Source organism: Diceros bicornis, chromosome 38, assembly GCF_020826845.1.
Source record: "Diceros bicornis minor isolate mBicDic1 chromosome 38, mDicBic1.mat.cur, whole genome shotgun sequence".
Classification (NCBI taxonomy): domain Eukaryota; kingdom Metazoa; phylum Chordata; class Mammalia; order Perissodactyla; family Rhinocerotidae; genus Diceros; species Diceros bicornis.
The window spans coordinates 4,471,731-4,487,080 of record NC_080777.1 but is presented as its reverse complement, the minus strand read 5'-3'; the positions used below and the strand labels follow the sequence as shown (position 1 = coordinate 4,487,080).

At 43.7% G+C, this 15,350-nt stretch overlaps 1 protein-coding gene across 1 annotated transcript in view; it reads right to left on the bottom strand.

The window, feature by feature from the left end:
• Positions 1-1,836: 1,836 nt before the first annotated feature.
• The window catches only part of GREM2 (gremlin 2, DAN family BMP antagonist), a 105,246-nt gene continuing 91,732 nt past the window's right edge, over positions 1,837-15,350 (bottom strand). The window contains exon 2 of the mRNA XM_058533557.1: positions 1,837-4,847. Within this exon, the coding sequence (XP_058389540.1) occupies positions 4,340-4,846 (507 nt within the window). The 5' untranslated portion in view covers position 4,847 and the 3' untranslated portion in view covers positions 1,837-4,339. The remainder of the gene's footprint in view (positions 4,848-15,350) is intronic.

Here is a 15,350-nt window from a genome sequence, read left to right as displayed (position 1 = left end):
TACCCCAGCAAAAAGAGTAAATCAAAAACAATGCTGGGTTCCAGAGGGAATGGGGAAAATTAATGAAACCTTCAAAGACTTTAATATTGTAGTAGCCCCTGCCATATCCCCATGTATTTCACCAGCCCAACCCCTGCAGAAATCAAATGGAACATGGCAGGCAGCAGGGCAGTACCCCGGTTGCAGCTACTGTGCTCAATGGGGTTTCTTTGCTAGAGCAGATTAAAACAGCCTCCAGCACTTGATCTAGCAAATGTGTTTTTTTGCCATACCTATCAGGAAGGAGAACCAGATGCTGTTGGCATTCCCATAGGAATGTTTATGGGTTTGCCTCCAAATCTATGTAAGTTCTTACACCCTTTGTCAAAATATCATCTGAAGTGACCTGGATTTTATGGATATTCTATAAAACATCATAATGGTCCACCATATGATTGACATCGTGTAACAGAACCATATCAGAGACATGGGGCAAGTATGTTGGAGGTCTTGGATTATACACCACATATTCACCAAACTCGAAGATTTATATACCATAAACCTTAGAGACTGGGTGATAAACCTTACAAAGAGTCAGAAGACTTCTGATTCTAGACAAGATGGAGTAAACACATTCTCCCTGTTCCTCCCACTAATGACTCTGAAATATATATATATATGTGTGTGTATATATGTCTCTCTCTCTCAAACAGAATAAGGCTCTAAAAGGCGGAGAAAGGAAGGCAGACCAGGTAGGAACCTCGGGATTCAAGGAATGATATGGCAGGGAATTCCCTGGTGTGTTTTTTTTTTCCCCCTCATATATCCCAGAATGACTGCTAGAGAAGCCAGCAACCCAGAAATGCCAATGGATGCAAACAACAACAAAAACTGCATGGTTTCCCGTATTTGCCTTTCCACAAAGGACATCAACCACCTGCTGTGCTTGAGCAGTAGTGGCAGTGGGATTGGGTGAAGAGGGTGGCAGGGATGGGGGTTAAGAAGGATTCAGAAGATAATCTGATCATCAAATTTTAATTCTGTTATGATTTGGTCTTATTGGTTATCTCCCATGCAGACATTAATAATCAGTGGTGATAGATCATCAAATGAGCTGTCTAAGCTCTAAGTTGTTCACTCAATAGCAAAAATTCATTTTCATTGACTTTGTAACTTAAAAGTCAGAAACAAGTGAATTGGAATATCTGAATCTCATTTAAGTGGAGTATTTATCTGTCTCATTCAATAAACTAAGATGAATTATTTATTAGTAAGTTTAATTCCTTTGAAATCCATACAGTGAATCAACCATATGCCATTTATTGTTTTTATTTTTTATTGGTAATTGAGTTTTTTGAATGATAGATACGTCAATTAGTAGACAGATGGAGACTGTGAAACTCAGAAGTATTTAAATTAAGAAATGTTGAAACTCGTGAAAAGTGAATGTGAAAATGGACAAAACTCAGGACAAATTCTGGCTTGTTGTAGAAACAGTGTAATGCACTGGCTGCTAAAGGGAAGACGAGGTTTACAGCAGACTTCTATTCGCAGCAGTTTCTCAAGGCTTCCTCGTTCAGAATGTCTTATTCAGAGAGCATAGCGAGAACAGGTTCAGAATTCTGTCTTCAGCTGCTGGGGGATCTGTAAGAGGCTCGGAAACTCCCAATACCAGGACGGAGAGCCATCCCCACCGCCTCTGCTCCTTGGGTGCCTGATTCTGATTCTCTTTGAAGACGCCAGGCCCCAAAGCAGATAGTGTGACGCAGGCTAGGGGTTGAACTCACCATGGCTGGACAAAAGCATTCTGAATGCACAGTGCTCTTCGCTGCGCCCTGAAACAAGTTCAGAATTCCATTTTTATGGCACATCACACCAGGATCACATATAATCCTAGAGTATCTTTATTTGTTCTATAATTTAATAGTACACCTATAAAATAATTACATTATACTTATAGCTTTTCTTCATTTATAAACAAACAAAAAAAAATTAAATACAATTTGAGCCATTATAAGGTAAACTTTGTACATACAAGAACCCCCAGAAGGAGCTTCACACTGCAGCATATCGTATTGCTTCTATTGCTACATCCACAATTGGGTTCCAAGAGAGTGTGCTCATGTTTGTATTCTGTGAGTTCATAGCTTAATCCTTCCTTTGTCTGCTTGGGTCTGTGTTAATCAAATGACAGTGGTTGTTGGCTTTGTAGTGGGCAGGATTCTCGCCTCTTTTCCCTTCTACTCCAGTCCATTAGCCTCCATTACAATCGCATGGACCGCCTTCCTTCACGGCCTTTCTGCTGCGTGTCCTTCCGCTGAGTCTGACTTGAGGTTTTCCACTAAATGCAAAAATCAGTTCTGAGCTTGGACACCCTCTCCACTCTTTCTCTCCATCCAGGTTCAAGCCCTTAAGGATTTCTATTGAGTTCTGCCTCCCGATTTAGGGCTGTATAAACTCATTTCTGAAGCCAAGATCCCCTTTATAATAGCACATTCTGCTCAGGTCTCATGGTGTTATAGAAGTAGCAGAAATGAAACCAGCTGTGCAGGGGCAGAAAATGGATTCGCCCACAAACATGCCACATCCCACCCAAACCCTTGCTCTCCAGGTGAATGTGTCTAGACGCCTCACCACCATCTACCGTCAGAAAGCCTCAGTTCCCAGGGCAGCTTGAAGAGGATCTCTCACACAACTAGGAATCAGGCCTTTCTGAGTCCGTTGGGCAGGAGCACTTGAGACTGAGTGCTTAGGCATTACCAGTGAAAAGTCTTCAAAGTACGCTGTTTCCCACCAATGGCATCTCATTCACATTTATCAGATTCCATAAACATGACTCACAGGGAAGCTTTTAGTGGGGCAATTTAGCAAAGGGACTCAAAGTAGGTATAACTTTGCAGGGAAATAAATTATGTCAACTTTATATCAAGAAACCACAACACGAAAACCCCAACATTTCAAATAAAAAGTGAAAGGTGACCTAATGTTTGCTCAGCCTTTTTAAAGTCTATTCTTTGAAAAGGAAGCTAGTTGTGTTCTATAGGACAATTCAACTAGATTTCTATTCTATATATTTTAGCCTTTACTTCCTCCTATACCACTAAGTGACTCAACTCCTTATAATTTTAAATATTTCTTTCGTCCAACAGGAAATATTTTTTGCTTGGTGTCATGGCAGTGAAATAGTATACCTTCTCACTCCATATATGCATATTAAATATTCTAGCGATTTTTGACCTTTAGGTTAACAACTTCTCAACCCATCCCCCTCCCTACACCTTTCCATCACAACCCAATATCCTACACGTGCCACAATGTTTTAGTGTCTTCAGTGAAACACAAGTTCAATGTAAAATCACAGCTCCTCCCATCTCCGCGCCCAATCTAAGAATTGGTGCACGACAGTGAACTGCTGATCAGGCATCATTTCTGAGGAAAACACCTTCCGGGCGGGTCACCACCTGCTCTGGTCCTTACTCAGAATGCCGCTGCAAAGCCAGAGTGAAAACACGTGCAACAATACATGGAGAGGTCTATAATACTTTTTAACAGCTCTTTACACTATAGGTCAATTATGAAACCAGCGTTAATATGGAGACCTTTGTGTGTAATAATATTCTAATTGCAGCGATAATAGCATGCACACCAGAGTTCATCTTTAGTCCCCGGATGGGGGTGAGGGAAGTGAGGGGGGAGAGGCGGTGGTGGCTGGGGGTGGGGGAGAGTGTGGCCTGCTGTGAGCAAGGTCCCCAGGGAAGCCCACTTCGTGATCCACGTGGCTCAAGTTGTCTTCTCGGCGTCAGCTTCGTTAGGAGGACCTCCCAGTCCAGGACATTCTTTACGGACGTTGTCCGAAGCCGCATCACAGCAGCGCAGAGGGCAGCCCTCGAGTCACCAGAGCGGACGCTCCCGGCCAGCGGTCCGGGGACCCGCAGAGGTTTGAGGGGCTGCTCTGCGGGCGGACGCATCCTCCCCTGCACGGGGGAAGGGGCGAGCTGGAGTGTAGGGTCAGGCCGGGGCAATATTCGCTTTTCCACATGGTGGAAACATCCACGCCGGATTGACAGCGCATCACCTGAACGATCCTCTCCGACGGCTGCGTGGCGGGCGGTGGTTTTGCAGCATCTTCCTTCGGGCCTGGTACGCAGCCTGGCTTGGGGGTGCACAGGTGAGGCCCGGGGTCGGTCAGGAACACATCAGCGAAGCTCCACTTGCGGTCCGCGCTCGTGCAAGGACGCCGTCGGCCCCCAGCGACGTGCTGCTGCTGCGGGGGGCGCCGGCAGCGTGCGGGGGGCTCGGGGGACGGGGACGGAGGCGGCGGCCGGGCGGGGCGCACAGGGCGGGCTGCGTCCCGCCGCGCTCACTGCTTGCCCGAGTCGCTCAGGTTCACGGACATGCACCGGCACTGCTTCACCTTCTGGATCTTCTTGAGTCGGAAGGGGGGGTCCAGGCCGGGGCACTCGAGCTCCACGAGGACGGAGGTGACGCGCTGCGGCTTGCAGAAGGCGCAGGACTGGAAGGACTCCTCCTCCTTCTTCACGTGCCGCGGGATGTAGAAGGAGTTGCACTGGCCGTAGCAGAAGCGGTTGAGGATGGTGCGGCTCCGGCAGCCCTCCTCGCTCACCGTCTGCCGCAGCGGCTGCGTCTTGCACCAGTCACTCTTGAGGTACTTGCGCTCGGTGACCACCAGGGCCTCCTGGCTGGAGGCCAGCACCTCCTTGATCTGGTGCTGCCATCTCTCCGAGGTGTTGCTGCTGCCGTCCTTGTAAGGCGAGGGGATGGCCCCCGCGGGCCGGTTCTTCCGGGCCTCTGCCACCTTCACCAGCACGGCCACCAGGAACAAGGACAGGGACAGCTTCCAGAACATCCTGCAACGAGAGAGAAGAGTTAGAGGGGTTGGTTGGGACGGGCGAGCGCGTGCGGCACCCACCGGTTTCCCTTGAATGCTTTATGGTGTGATGAGGCGCGGCAGGCAGGTGGGGCGGGGCTGGCTGCTGGCTGCCCAGGGGCAGCTGGAGGTGAGAAGTGGTTGTATGGTACACTTACAGACAGCAGGGGAGATGTCCTAAATACTGCCCCGAAGGCGAGGAGATGGAAAGAACGGTCAGTCATTAATAATACAGTTAGAAAACACACATGACGCGCAACTACAGAATTGCAAAGCAAAGTCTGTCAGAATAGCTCAAGCCAGTTTGCCCAAGTACCAATGACAGTTAATACCCAACGCTTACTCATTGTAGTGAGTGCCTGGCGTGTCCTAAATGCTTTACGTGTATGTCTCTTTTGATCCTCAAAACAGCCTTAAGTTGGAGGTGGCATAATTGATTATTCCTTCTTTACCGTGAAGGAAACTGAGGCCCACTGAGGTTGGGGAATTTGCCCAAGGTGGCACAATCACTAAATAATGACCCAAGATTTGGAGTCAGGAGTCTGCCTCCAGAGCCATCAAAATTGACGACTAGACATGGATATGATCAGGGAAATTACTAAAAACAGAAGGAAAGGTGGGCATGGTTCACAAGTTTCTTAAAAATGAATATGAAAGAAATGGACATAGATTAGGAAAATTAATATTTGCACTTTGCACCTCTGTTAACTGTTACAAATAATAAATAACATTTAACGTCTGCACAAAGATTTTCAAATAGTTCAATTAAGAGTCATGAATTAGATTCTTGTAGTGGAAACCACTTTCCAGTTGTGAATTAAGAAATTTCTGGGGCCGGCCCAGTGGTGTAGTGGTTAAGTTGGGTGCGCTCCACTTCAGCGGCCCAGGGTTCACAGGTTCTGACTCCAGACCTACACCACTCATCAAACCGTGCTGTGGCAGCAACCCACATACAAAATAGAGGAAGACTGCCACAGATGTTAGCTCAGGGCCAATTTTCCTCACCAAAAAAAAGAAAAGAAAAGAAAAGAAATTTCCAAGGCTATGTGAACACGGCCTTAGGCCAATGCAGCAGTGACTCTCATGAATGGACTATTTCTTCAGTCTGTGGATTAGGGGACCGTGACACAAGTCCAGCAGGGGTGGGGACTAGAGAGAAACTGTTCTTGCTCTAAACCATGTCTTGTAGGAAGCAAACCAAAGTCCAAGTGATAGATGGACTTCTTCAAAATTTAATTCACAGTTTTCATTGCTATATTTTCATGAATACCCCCAGGGACAGCAACACTCCCCAGTAGAGATGATTCTTATCTCAGTCTACAACTATAACTCTCATCTTCCTCCTTGTCATCATCATCACCATGATCTTCACATTTATTCACTCCCTCTCTGTGTACTTCACCGCTCATAGATCTGCATGAAACTCTCATTCCTTTAACATGTACCCCCCAAAATGGCATGTAAAAATTATATATATGGCACATGATATAGTTATATGATGTATATTCATTATAATATTATATATAGCAGGCATAAACATATATAATAACTAAAGTTTAATATATCATATATTAAGCTCCTTGGATTATGACTGATGTCTTCAATACATTCATGCTAATGATTAGTTAATATTTATTAGTGCTTGAAACACATCAGACACTCCTACAGTTTCCTTGCATGTATAAACATAATTCTCAGTGTTCTATGAAAGAGGTCTTATTATTGCCACCATTATATGGATAAGGAAACAGAGGCACTGAGAGGCTGCATAACTTTCTAAGATCACACAGCCAGTAAATCCAGTAAATCCACACATCCTGCTCCAAGTGAGTTTAGCTGCCTCTTTGTTAAAAATATTTGTATTAAAATATCTAAGCTAGATAGATGGCTTGATGGATGGGGGGTCAAATGGTACAAACTTCCAGTTATAAGATAAATAAATTCTGGGATGTACTGTACAGCATGAAAAATGTAAGCTGAAATATTTCTCTGTGTCACTGTTATTAGTCTAAGTCACAAGAGGCTTTTGCATATCAACTAGCAGAGGATTCCTTCATTCATCAAGTATCTATTGAATATTTATTCTGGACCAAACACTGTGTTAAGCCTTGTGAATTCCAATACCTTCCTCTGGGACAAAGACAAAGTTCTTCCATTGTTGGATGAGCCCTTCCAAGATTTGCTGCCCTATCCTTATCTCATGAGTCCTCCTCCCCACTCTCTCCTCCTTGCTCACTCCGCTCCAGTCACACTGATCACCTTTCTGTTTCTAGAATGTGCTCGGCAGTCTTCTGCTCTAGAGCCTTTCCCCCAGAATTGTAGGAGCCCCCATGTATGGCCTTCTCCCACACATTCTTCAAGTCTGCTCAATCGTCACCTCCTAGTGAAGGCTTCGTGGGAACTTCCCCACAACCCTGGCGTTCACTGTCTGCTTCTCAGCTTGTTTCTCTGTGGCACCTGCCATTTTATAGGAGAGTATTTAATGATCTTATTTCTTTTTGTACTGTCTGACTTCCCACACTGGAATGTAAGGTCCAAGAGAGAAGGACCACCTGTTTTGTCCTTTACTGTCTGCCCTGCACTCAGAACGGTGCCTGGTTCATAGTAGGCATTCAGTAAACATGCATTGAATGAACTATGAATATCACATGTCTCACTGCCTTCCACACGCTTGCAATTAAGGAGAGAGAGAAAGGCATGCAAATGACAGTGCGACAGTTACATAGGAACAATGGCATAGGCTCTCCTGGCAGTGATCTTGGGACCAGTAACATCTGAGTCACCTGGGACGCTTTAGACTGAAGGTTCCTGAGCTCTACCCCAAAACATTCTGAATCAGTAAAGTTGGGGTGGACTTTGAGAAATGTATCTTAAAGAATTGCTTCAAGTGATTTCCATGGGCACCAGTGGCCCTGGGGGATAGTGAGCAGTGAGGGCACAGAGGAAGAGCATCCATTTTTCCTGGAGAGGGAACAGAAGATGCCTCGGAACTAACAGCTAAATGGGTCTCTTAAAACCTGAAAAGGTTTCCTCCAGGGAATGACACTGGAGTTAGGTAAGTGTGGTTGTGAGGTAAATGGAGATGACATGGGCCAACGGAAGTAGGAAATTTGAGAGCAGAGAGGGGAAAAAAGGGAAGATTTTCTTTTTTTTTAAAAAACACTTTGTCCAAGACGATTACTGAAATTTTGAGGCTGAGTTTTCAAAGGACTTTTCTCATGCCTCCTTCGTCCCACACATGAAGTGTCTTATGAACATGGCCATGCTTCCAGCGGGCTCACGGCAAGGTTTGAGTATTGGACTCGTTCAGCTTACACAGCTTATTATATTTGCAGAATGATGTGTGATCTCAATGGTCTCTTAAAAAGAAAGTATGTTGGTTCCATTTTAATAATTTCCGAAATTATTAACATTCTGAGTAAACACAACCAAAAGTTTGCAAGTTCCAGCCAGGAAAGATTTACAGAGTCAGCCCGGTCCTCCACTGCTAGTTCCAGTAACAGCTTCACATGCAGCTCTGATAGGCTCAAAAATGCGTGTTTCACTCAACAGGTCCTAGCTGTTGTCAGGAAGAACAGAGCTAAAGCATGTTCAGATCGATTTGGGGCAAAAACTCTTAGAGTCAACAGTATTAGATGTGGTGATTAACAGCATGCATTCTTTGAAAGCTCTCAAACCTTTTCAAAACATCTGGCCGTCACCCTTAGATGTTATGCCTCACAAGAACCTAAAAAGAAAAGCCCCCCTCCCATTTTCAGGACAGGAAAAGAGACTGATGAAAGCTCGATGATTGGGGCCAAGCCAGGCTCTTCTTTTCTTCCCTACGTCTCGTTTCTTTTCTCCTTCACACACAGCCACAGTAGGATTGCCAAGGATCTGGTATCTCAGTGTCAGGCCAGGTAAGAAGGCAAGAGATATTTTGCTGCAGTGACAGGCTGTGTTCTCTTGACTTCAAGGTCATGAAAGCGGGTGGGCCAGCTGTTGCTCACGCCACATACGGGCCCTTAGTTGTGTGGGGTCTTCAGGGGGGAGAACGTGGATGCTCTTCTTCACTTCACTAACCGTCCATGCACACACGTGTCCGTGGCCCCACCAGGACCTGAGTTGAGTGCTCCCGAGTCCTGCTCTGCCCTGAGTCACTTTGCTACTCAGAGAGCTTGTTGGCACGCAGTTAAGCTCTCAGGAATGCTGCCACCACTGCCAGTCCCAACGGCACGAGGATGCTTCATTCTACCCTCACGTCTTGTGTTTGGATTGTATGAGAAGAAACTCGTCAATAAATCCAGTTGGTTTATTAACCATCCTTGTGGCCTGATGATGTTGTCAACTTGCAAAGGGTGCCAGGACTGTAAATGCTGATGGGCTAAGCAGACTGGGGTTGGCCAAAGTGGGTTGTTCGCAGGAAGAGGTAGTGGAAGCATTTTCCTCTTAAGCGAACGCCCTGGGGCCTGGCCTCGGTAGATGCCAGAACATGGGCTGCGCAGGCTGCAGGAATCTAGTATCTAGGCAGCTAAAGAATAACATTCCCCTTCTATTGAACCTTCTTAGAGGTGTCAAGGAGTTCTAAATAGGAGCTTGAGCAATAAAGGTTCCTAATTTCTAGGAAAGGGTGAATCATCAGCAGAGCTGAATCATCATTGCCAAAATGTGTATGTAGGTGACCAAAGGCCAAGGGAACAGCTAAGCTCAGGAACTCACTCCCAGAGTGACCTTGCTGAGTTTTAGAGGTCAGCTCGAGGCAGTACTGGGCTGTGCAGGAGTGGTGAACGGGATGGGGCTCAAACCCTTTCTGTGACTTAGGAATTCTAGGGCCTCCTTGAACGGCGGAAGAGGAGCACCCAGGACTGAATATTGGCAGGCATATCCGTGACAAACTCACTCCCGAGGCCCACGTGAAACAGATTCAAAACCAAACAAAAAACTCCAGAACAAAACCCCCAACCATGTTAGACTTCCAAGATTATTTTTATGAGTTTTACTACTGTCGCAACCTCAACAACCAAAGGTACTTCATTCGTGACTTGGATTCTCAGACTGGGAGGGTGGTGGTCTAGCTCTCAAGTAATTCCCTGACTCTGGAGACAAACACGGATGTTCCCCGGCCCTGGGATCTTCCTCTCATCAACTTCTTAGCCTAAGACTGCTTGTCTGCAGAAGCCACTTACCTTCAGCAGCTGTTATCTGAGGCAAACTATGGCTCACTGGCTAAACCCACCCTGAGGTCTGTTGTTGTAAATAAAGTTGCCTTGAGCACAGTCACACCCATTCACTTGTATTTTCTCTATGGCTGCTCTTTGTGCTACAAGGGCAGAGTCAGTAGTGGGGACAGAGACCACATGGCCCAAGTCAGAAATATTTAGTATCTGGCCTTTTATAGAAAAACATTGCCAAATCCTAGTCCAAACTTTTCCTGTTCTATCCAGTCATGGCCTTCCCTTTACCTTTGGGCTCTTTTGCTAGAAAAGTAGCTTTGAATTTTAAAATTTCTAACCACGAAGCATTTCAAACGTAGAGCAAGACAGGACGTGTAACAAATCCTGTGTACCCACCACCAAAATGGAAATGATATTAGTGTCTCCCATATTTATTTTGCAATCTCTTTCTATTTTGAAAGAAATAGAACAACAGAGGGTCAAGCTTAGGTGTCATCCTCCCATTCTCTCCCACCCTCACTGAGATGACCAGTGTCCTGACGTTGAGATATATCATTACTAGTGATGCTTTTCCATTTTTACTGCTTATGCTTTGTGTGTGAGGGTGTGTCTGTATGTGCATATTTGACATTCACAAAAATAGAACCACACTCTTTGGCAACTTTTTAATTCAAAACTAGGTGTTTGAGATTTTACACATGTGGATATTTTTAGAAGGGGTCTATTCGTCTCCACTGCTGAATATTAAAGCACAGTTTGTACCTTCACATGATGGAGGGACAGTTGGGTCGCTTCACCTTTTTTCACTATAGCCAACAGTGCTGCACCGACCATTTTTCCATGTGTTTATTTATGCCCATCTGTTAGTGTTTTTCTGGAGGAAACACCGAGAAGTGGAAATGCTGGGTCACAGGATATGTACAACTTGAACTTGACTAAGTTTTGCCAAGTTACTTTCCAAGTGCTTGTAGCAGTATTCTCTCCCTGGGGCACATACTTGCTAACACTTGGTGTGGCCAGACTTATTACTTTTCGCTTATCTGAACAATTTGAAATGGCATCTTATTATCATTTTAATTTGCATCTCTGATTACAAGGGAGTTGATCACCAAACACAAATGCAGTAGTGGTATGCTGAAAGGGAACGATTGCCACTCATTGTAAGTTAAAGGGAGAAATTAAAAGATTAGGAAAGGAAAAAATAAGAAGTACTAACTATAAATCTTCTGAACTGTCATGAGAAGAATATGAAGTGGCTTGCAATTTCTGAGCAGAACGATCAGGGCATCCCACATGACTCAGAAGTTTGAAATCCAAATGAATTCATTTACTTTTCCGAGTGTCATTGCCTGAGTGGAACACTGACTATCATTTTGTTCCAGGAGAAGTTTAATTGCATCTGGAAATATTATATTATGTTTTTAAGAAAGGTTTCCAAGCAAAGAAGAAGTGATACTCTCATTACTTACTTTGACTTCTGCATGGCAAGTATATCATTTGGGAATTTGTAATCAGAGTTCTTTATCTGTGAAGAAATTGTTGGGATACACTCAGTCTGGGAAATGCAACACTGAGGCAAGATGGCAGCCAAGCATTAAGTTTAGCCGAGAACACGGATGGGAAAGCTCTTTAAAACCTGGAAGCGCATACACACGTGGTTGCTGTTCTCTAGAGCAGGGCCACTTGAGAGTGAGAGTGAGAACGTGGTTTCTGGACCCAGAGGGGCCCATCTCGTGACCCTCAGTGACTCACTCCCAGGCCTCTTCGGGTTCCCTTCCATAAAATGGTGTTGATGGCACTTGCCACCCTTGTTCCATGTTGCTGTTATAAGGAACGTAGCACTGAGATCCATTCATGGTCCAAGAACTCTCTGAGCTGAAGGGACCATGAGTTCTATTTGAAGAGAAGGAAGAAACTATGAGTGATCCATTAGGGATTTTATAGCCAGTGACACGGTTCTCTGCAGCCATTAGGCAGAACCTTTTTTTGTCCGGTTGAAGATTTTTAGGCTGTTGCTCCAGGGGTCAGCCATGCTGCGGTGATTCTGCATTCCTCAACCCCTTCCTCATCCCCTCCTAGGAGAGCCTGTGGGTTCAGGGCAAGCTTTTAGAACAGCAGGCTTCCACTTCCCTGAGAGCAGGGTATAGATTTTCTGTCTATGTAGACATAAAAATTAGAGAGGCCTGTTTAAAGTGCTTGGAGAAAAAACCAAATATCTCCTGCCCATGGACTCCGTCAGCATTTCCCGTGCACTCTCTACGTCAAGCTACTTCCTTTTACTTGTTGGACGATGGTGCTTAGGGATGCTGACGGGCACATGGTGGAGCCTGGCCCAACTGCGTACCCCCTTTTTCTTCCCCTGGAATCCATGACAAAAGTCTTCCCTCTTTCTCTTCAGTCTCTCCATATCTTTTCCTGGTTTTTCCTTTTCTGGCTTCCTCTAAAAGGTTGGTGTTCCCCATGGATTTTTCCCTAACCCTGTTTTCTCATTCCTCACATTCCCACGAGTAATTTTGTTCGTACCAACACTTTGACCACCAGCTTTCTGTTTATGACTCCCAGACTCCATACTCAACTGCCTACTAAACATTCCCTGGATGTCTCGTAGGCACCCAAAATTCTGTATGTTCCAAATCTCATCCTATTTTTCTCACTCACCTCCTCTTCTGACAGTTCCTATCTCAATGAACAGCACAATATTTATCCTTTCACCCAAACCAGAGAGCTGTGAGTTAAGGTGACCCTCTTAATTTACTACCTGAGAACCAATGTCCCCATTGTTCCTTGCTAATAGAAGCACAGTTTTGTTTGGGTATTGGAGTCCAAGTTCTTCATGGGCCCCTCTACATCTCATGGAGTAGAAACTTGATTGGTCCAAGGCAACTGGTTATTCTACTGTCCTTATCAGTGATTGATTTAGGTACGGGCAAAGATGCAGCTGTGCCTATTAAGATGCAAGGAACAGCCTTCTGGGAAAGAGATATGCCAAGAGAAATTATTTTCCTGGTTTTTGGTTGTGGTTATGCAAGGGTTTGATGACTAAGTCTATGGGAACCAGCGTGCGGATACAAGCATGAGATGAAAGTCAAATCTTTGCAGTACAGAGCACAAAATGGAAAGCAACTGAATGCTTGATTACGATGTTTAAGACATTGAATTAACCATATATTAAGGAAATACGTTCACATAAATAGATGGTAATAGAAATGTGTTTTTTAATAGCAATGGCTGTCTCAATTTCTTAAAATTTTTCAGACTTTCATGTGAAAAATCACATAGTGATCAACATCAAAAAATTATTTTTGGTGATGTATCAGCTGACAATTTAGTTAGATCCTCCTTCAATTTTGATTTGAAGTAAATTATTGGAAACAACCTGACTTGAAAAAGGATTTCTTGATTAGTCATTCGCTTTTTAGTGAGAGCACCAATATAGAATGGTCCCTTTATTTGGTGCCTATCTAGAGCTTTGTTGTACCTCAGGCAATACACCACGATAAGAGTAGGGTGGATGGGAGCCATCCCTTTCTTTTGTCAAGTGGAAGAAGGCCACACTGAAAGAGGCAGGAAAGGAGAACTTGCGAGTCCTGTTGTAGACCCTTTCTCAAGCAGATCTCTTAGAAGAGAATTTGAATACTGATTCCTCTAAAACTACCCTTGATCACATACCCCTTGGAAAATTTTTCTGTAACTCCTAGGACTGTGCAGATGCCAGTTTGAAGACCATTTACGAAGAAGAGCTGCTGGAGGTGTCGAGATGAGAGGTGACAACATATTTCCTTAGTATCTATTAGATACATGATATAATCAGACACCCTCCCCCACACTTACACAGTAGACAATTTCTGCTAAATCTTGTCTCTTCCTGGCAGTAAGTAGCATTCTTTCATGAAAACATAACGACAACAAATCTCCATGTACGGAGTCTCTCTTTAAGAGAAGTAAATAATTGAAATTTACCTTTTTGTATTTAATAATTATTTGCTAAATTTGTAGCATATTTATACTATTTTGATCAAATACTCTTCTTCACTCTAATGAGTAATCAATCCACAGGAATAATTTAAATACTTAAAGCCTTATGGCCACAGAATTAAAATTAAAATTTACATGCATAGGGGCCGGCCCTGTAGCTTAGCCGTTAAGTGCGCGAGCTCAGCTGCTGGCAGCCCGGGTTCGGATCCCGGGCGCGCACCGATGCACCGCTTCTCCGGCCGTGCTGAGGCCGTGTCCCACATACAGCAACTAGAAGGATGTACAGCTATGACATACAACTATCTACTGGGGCTTTGGGGGGATAAATAAATAAATAAAATTAAAAAAAAAATTTACATGCATACTTTTTGTCACAGAAAAGAGTGACAGGGTGAAAAATAAAGACTTTCAAACACAGAACCTATTATATTAGGAAAAATTCTGTGGGAGGAACTAGAGTGAAATATGAACTCAAGGGAAAAATAATGTAAACTTTCATTTAAAGAAGTATTTCTATATGTATTTTTAAAAATGTATAATAGTGGGCAAAAAATAGCTATGGTATTTAGCTATGATGGTATTTGGATTCCTCTGGAGACATTAAAAAGATTATTGTAACCATTTCATTTTAAAACATCAACTTTACAATGTTCTTTAAATGACATCCACTGTAAATTTTAGATGTCAATTAAAAAGTTTGCAAGAGGTTATACAGATTTAGAACTAAAAATGTTTAGAGAATAGCACACTAAAGCATATTAAAGTATATTATTATATTATAGTATTATTTCTAAGCACGAGAACTGTGTTAGTGATACTGGGCAAGAAGAATAATTCATCCTTGAATTCTTCGATACATAAAAATTTTATGTCCACAAGTAAATATTATGAAGAAAGACTTCAAGCTTTACTTCTCTCCTATTCATGGACTCGTGTCTCTCGAATTCTGCAACCTCTCTTTCCTGACAGTTTTTCAAAACATTCTTTTGGCTAATGGGTCCACAGAGGACTGGAAAGTCCCATATTAAGTAATTTAATTGAAACAAGAAGTCCAGTTCAGTTGGTATTAAGTCTTATGCAGGCTGCCTTTTTCGGGTTAGCTTTTATTGACAACCAGTGTTGAACTGAGACAAATTAGAGGGCAAACTCAAGGCTCTTGACCAAAGAAAACAAACATAACCAGAGAAAACCAGGAGACTTAAAACATGCCAATGGACAGGGAGTCATGGAAAAACTTAAAAATATAAAAGTGTCGAAAACTTATTAAAAATGAATACCAATACCAAAAACAGTCTCCATTTATGAGCCTATAATAGGCAACACTTTTACTAATGATGTAAGCATTAATTGGTTCA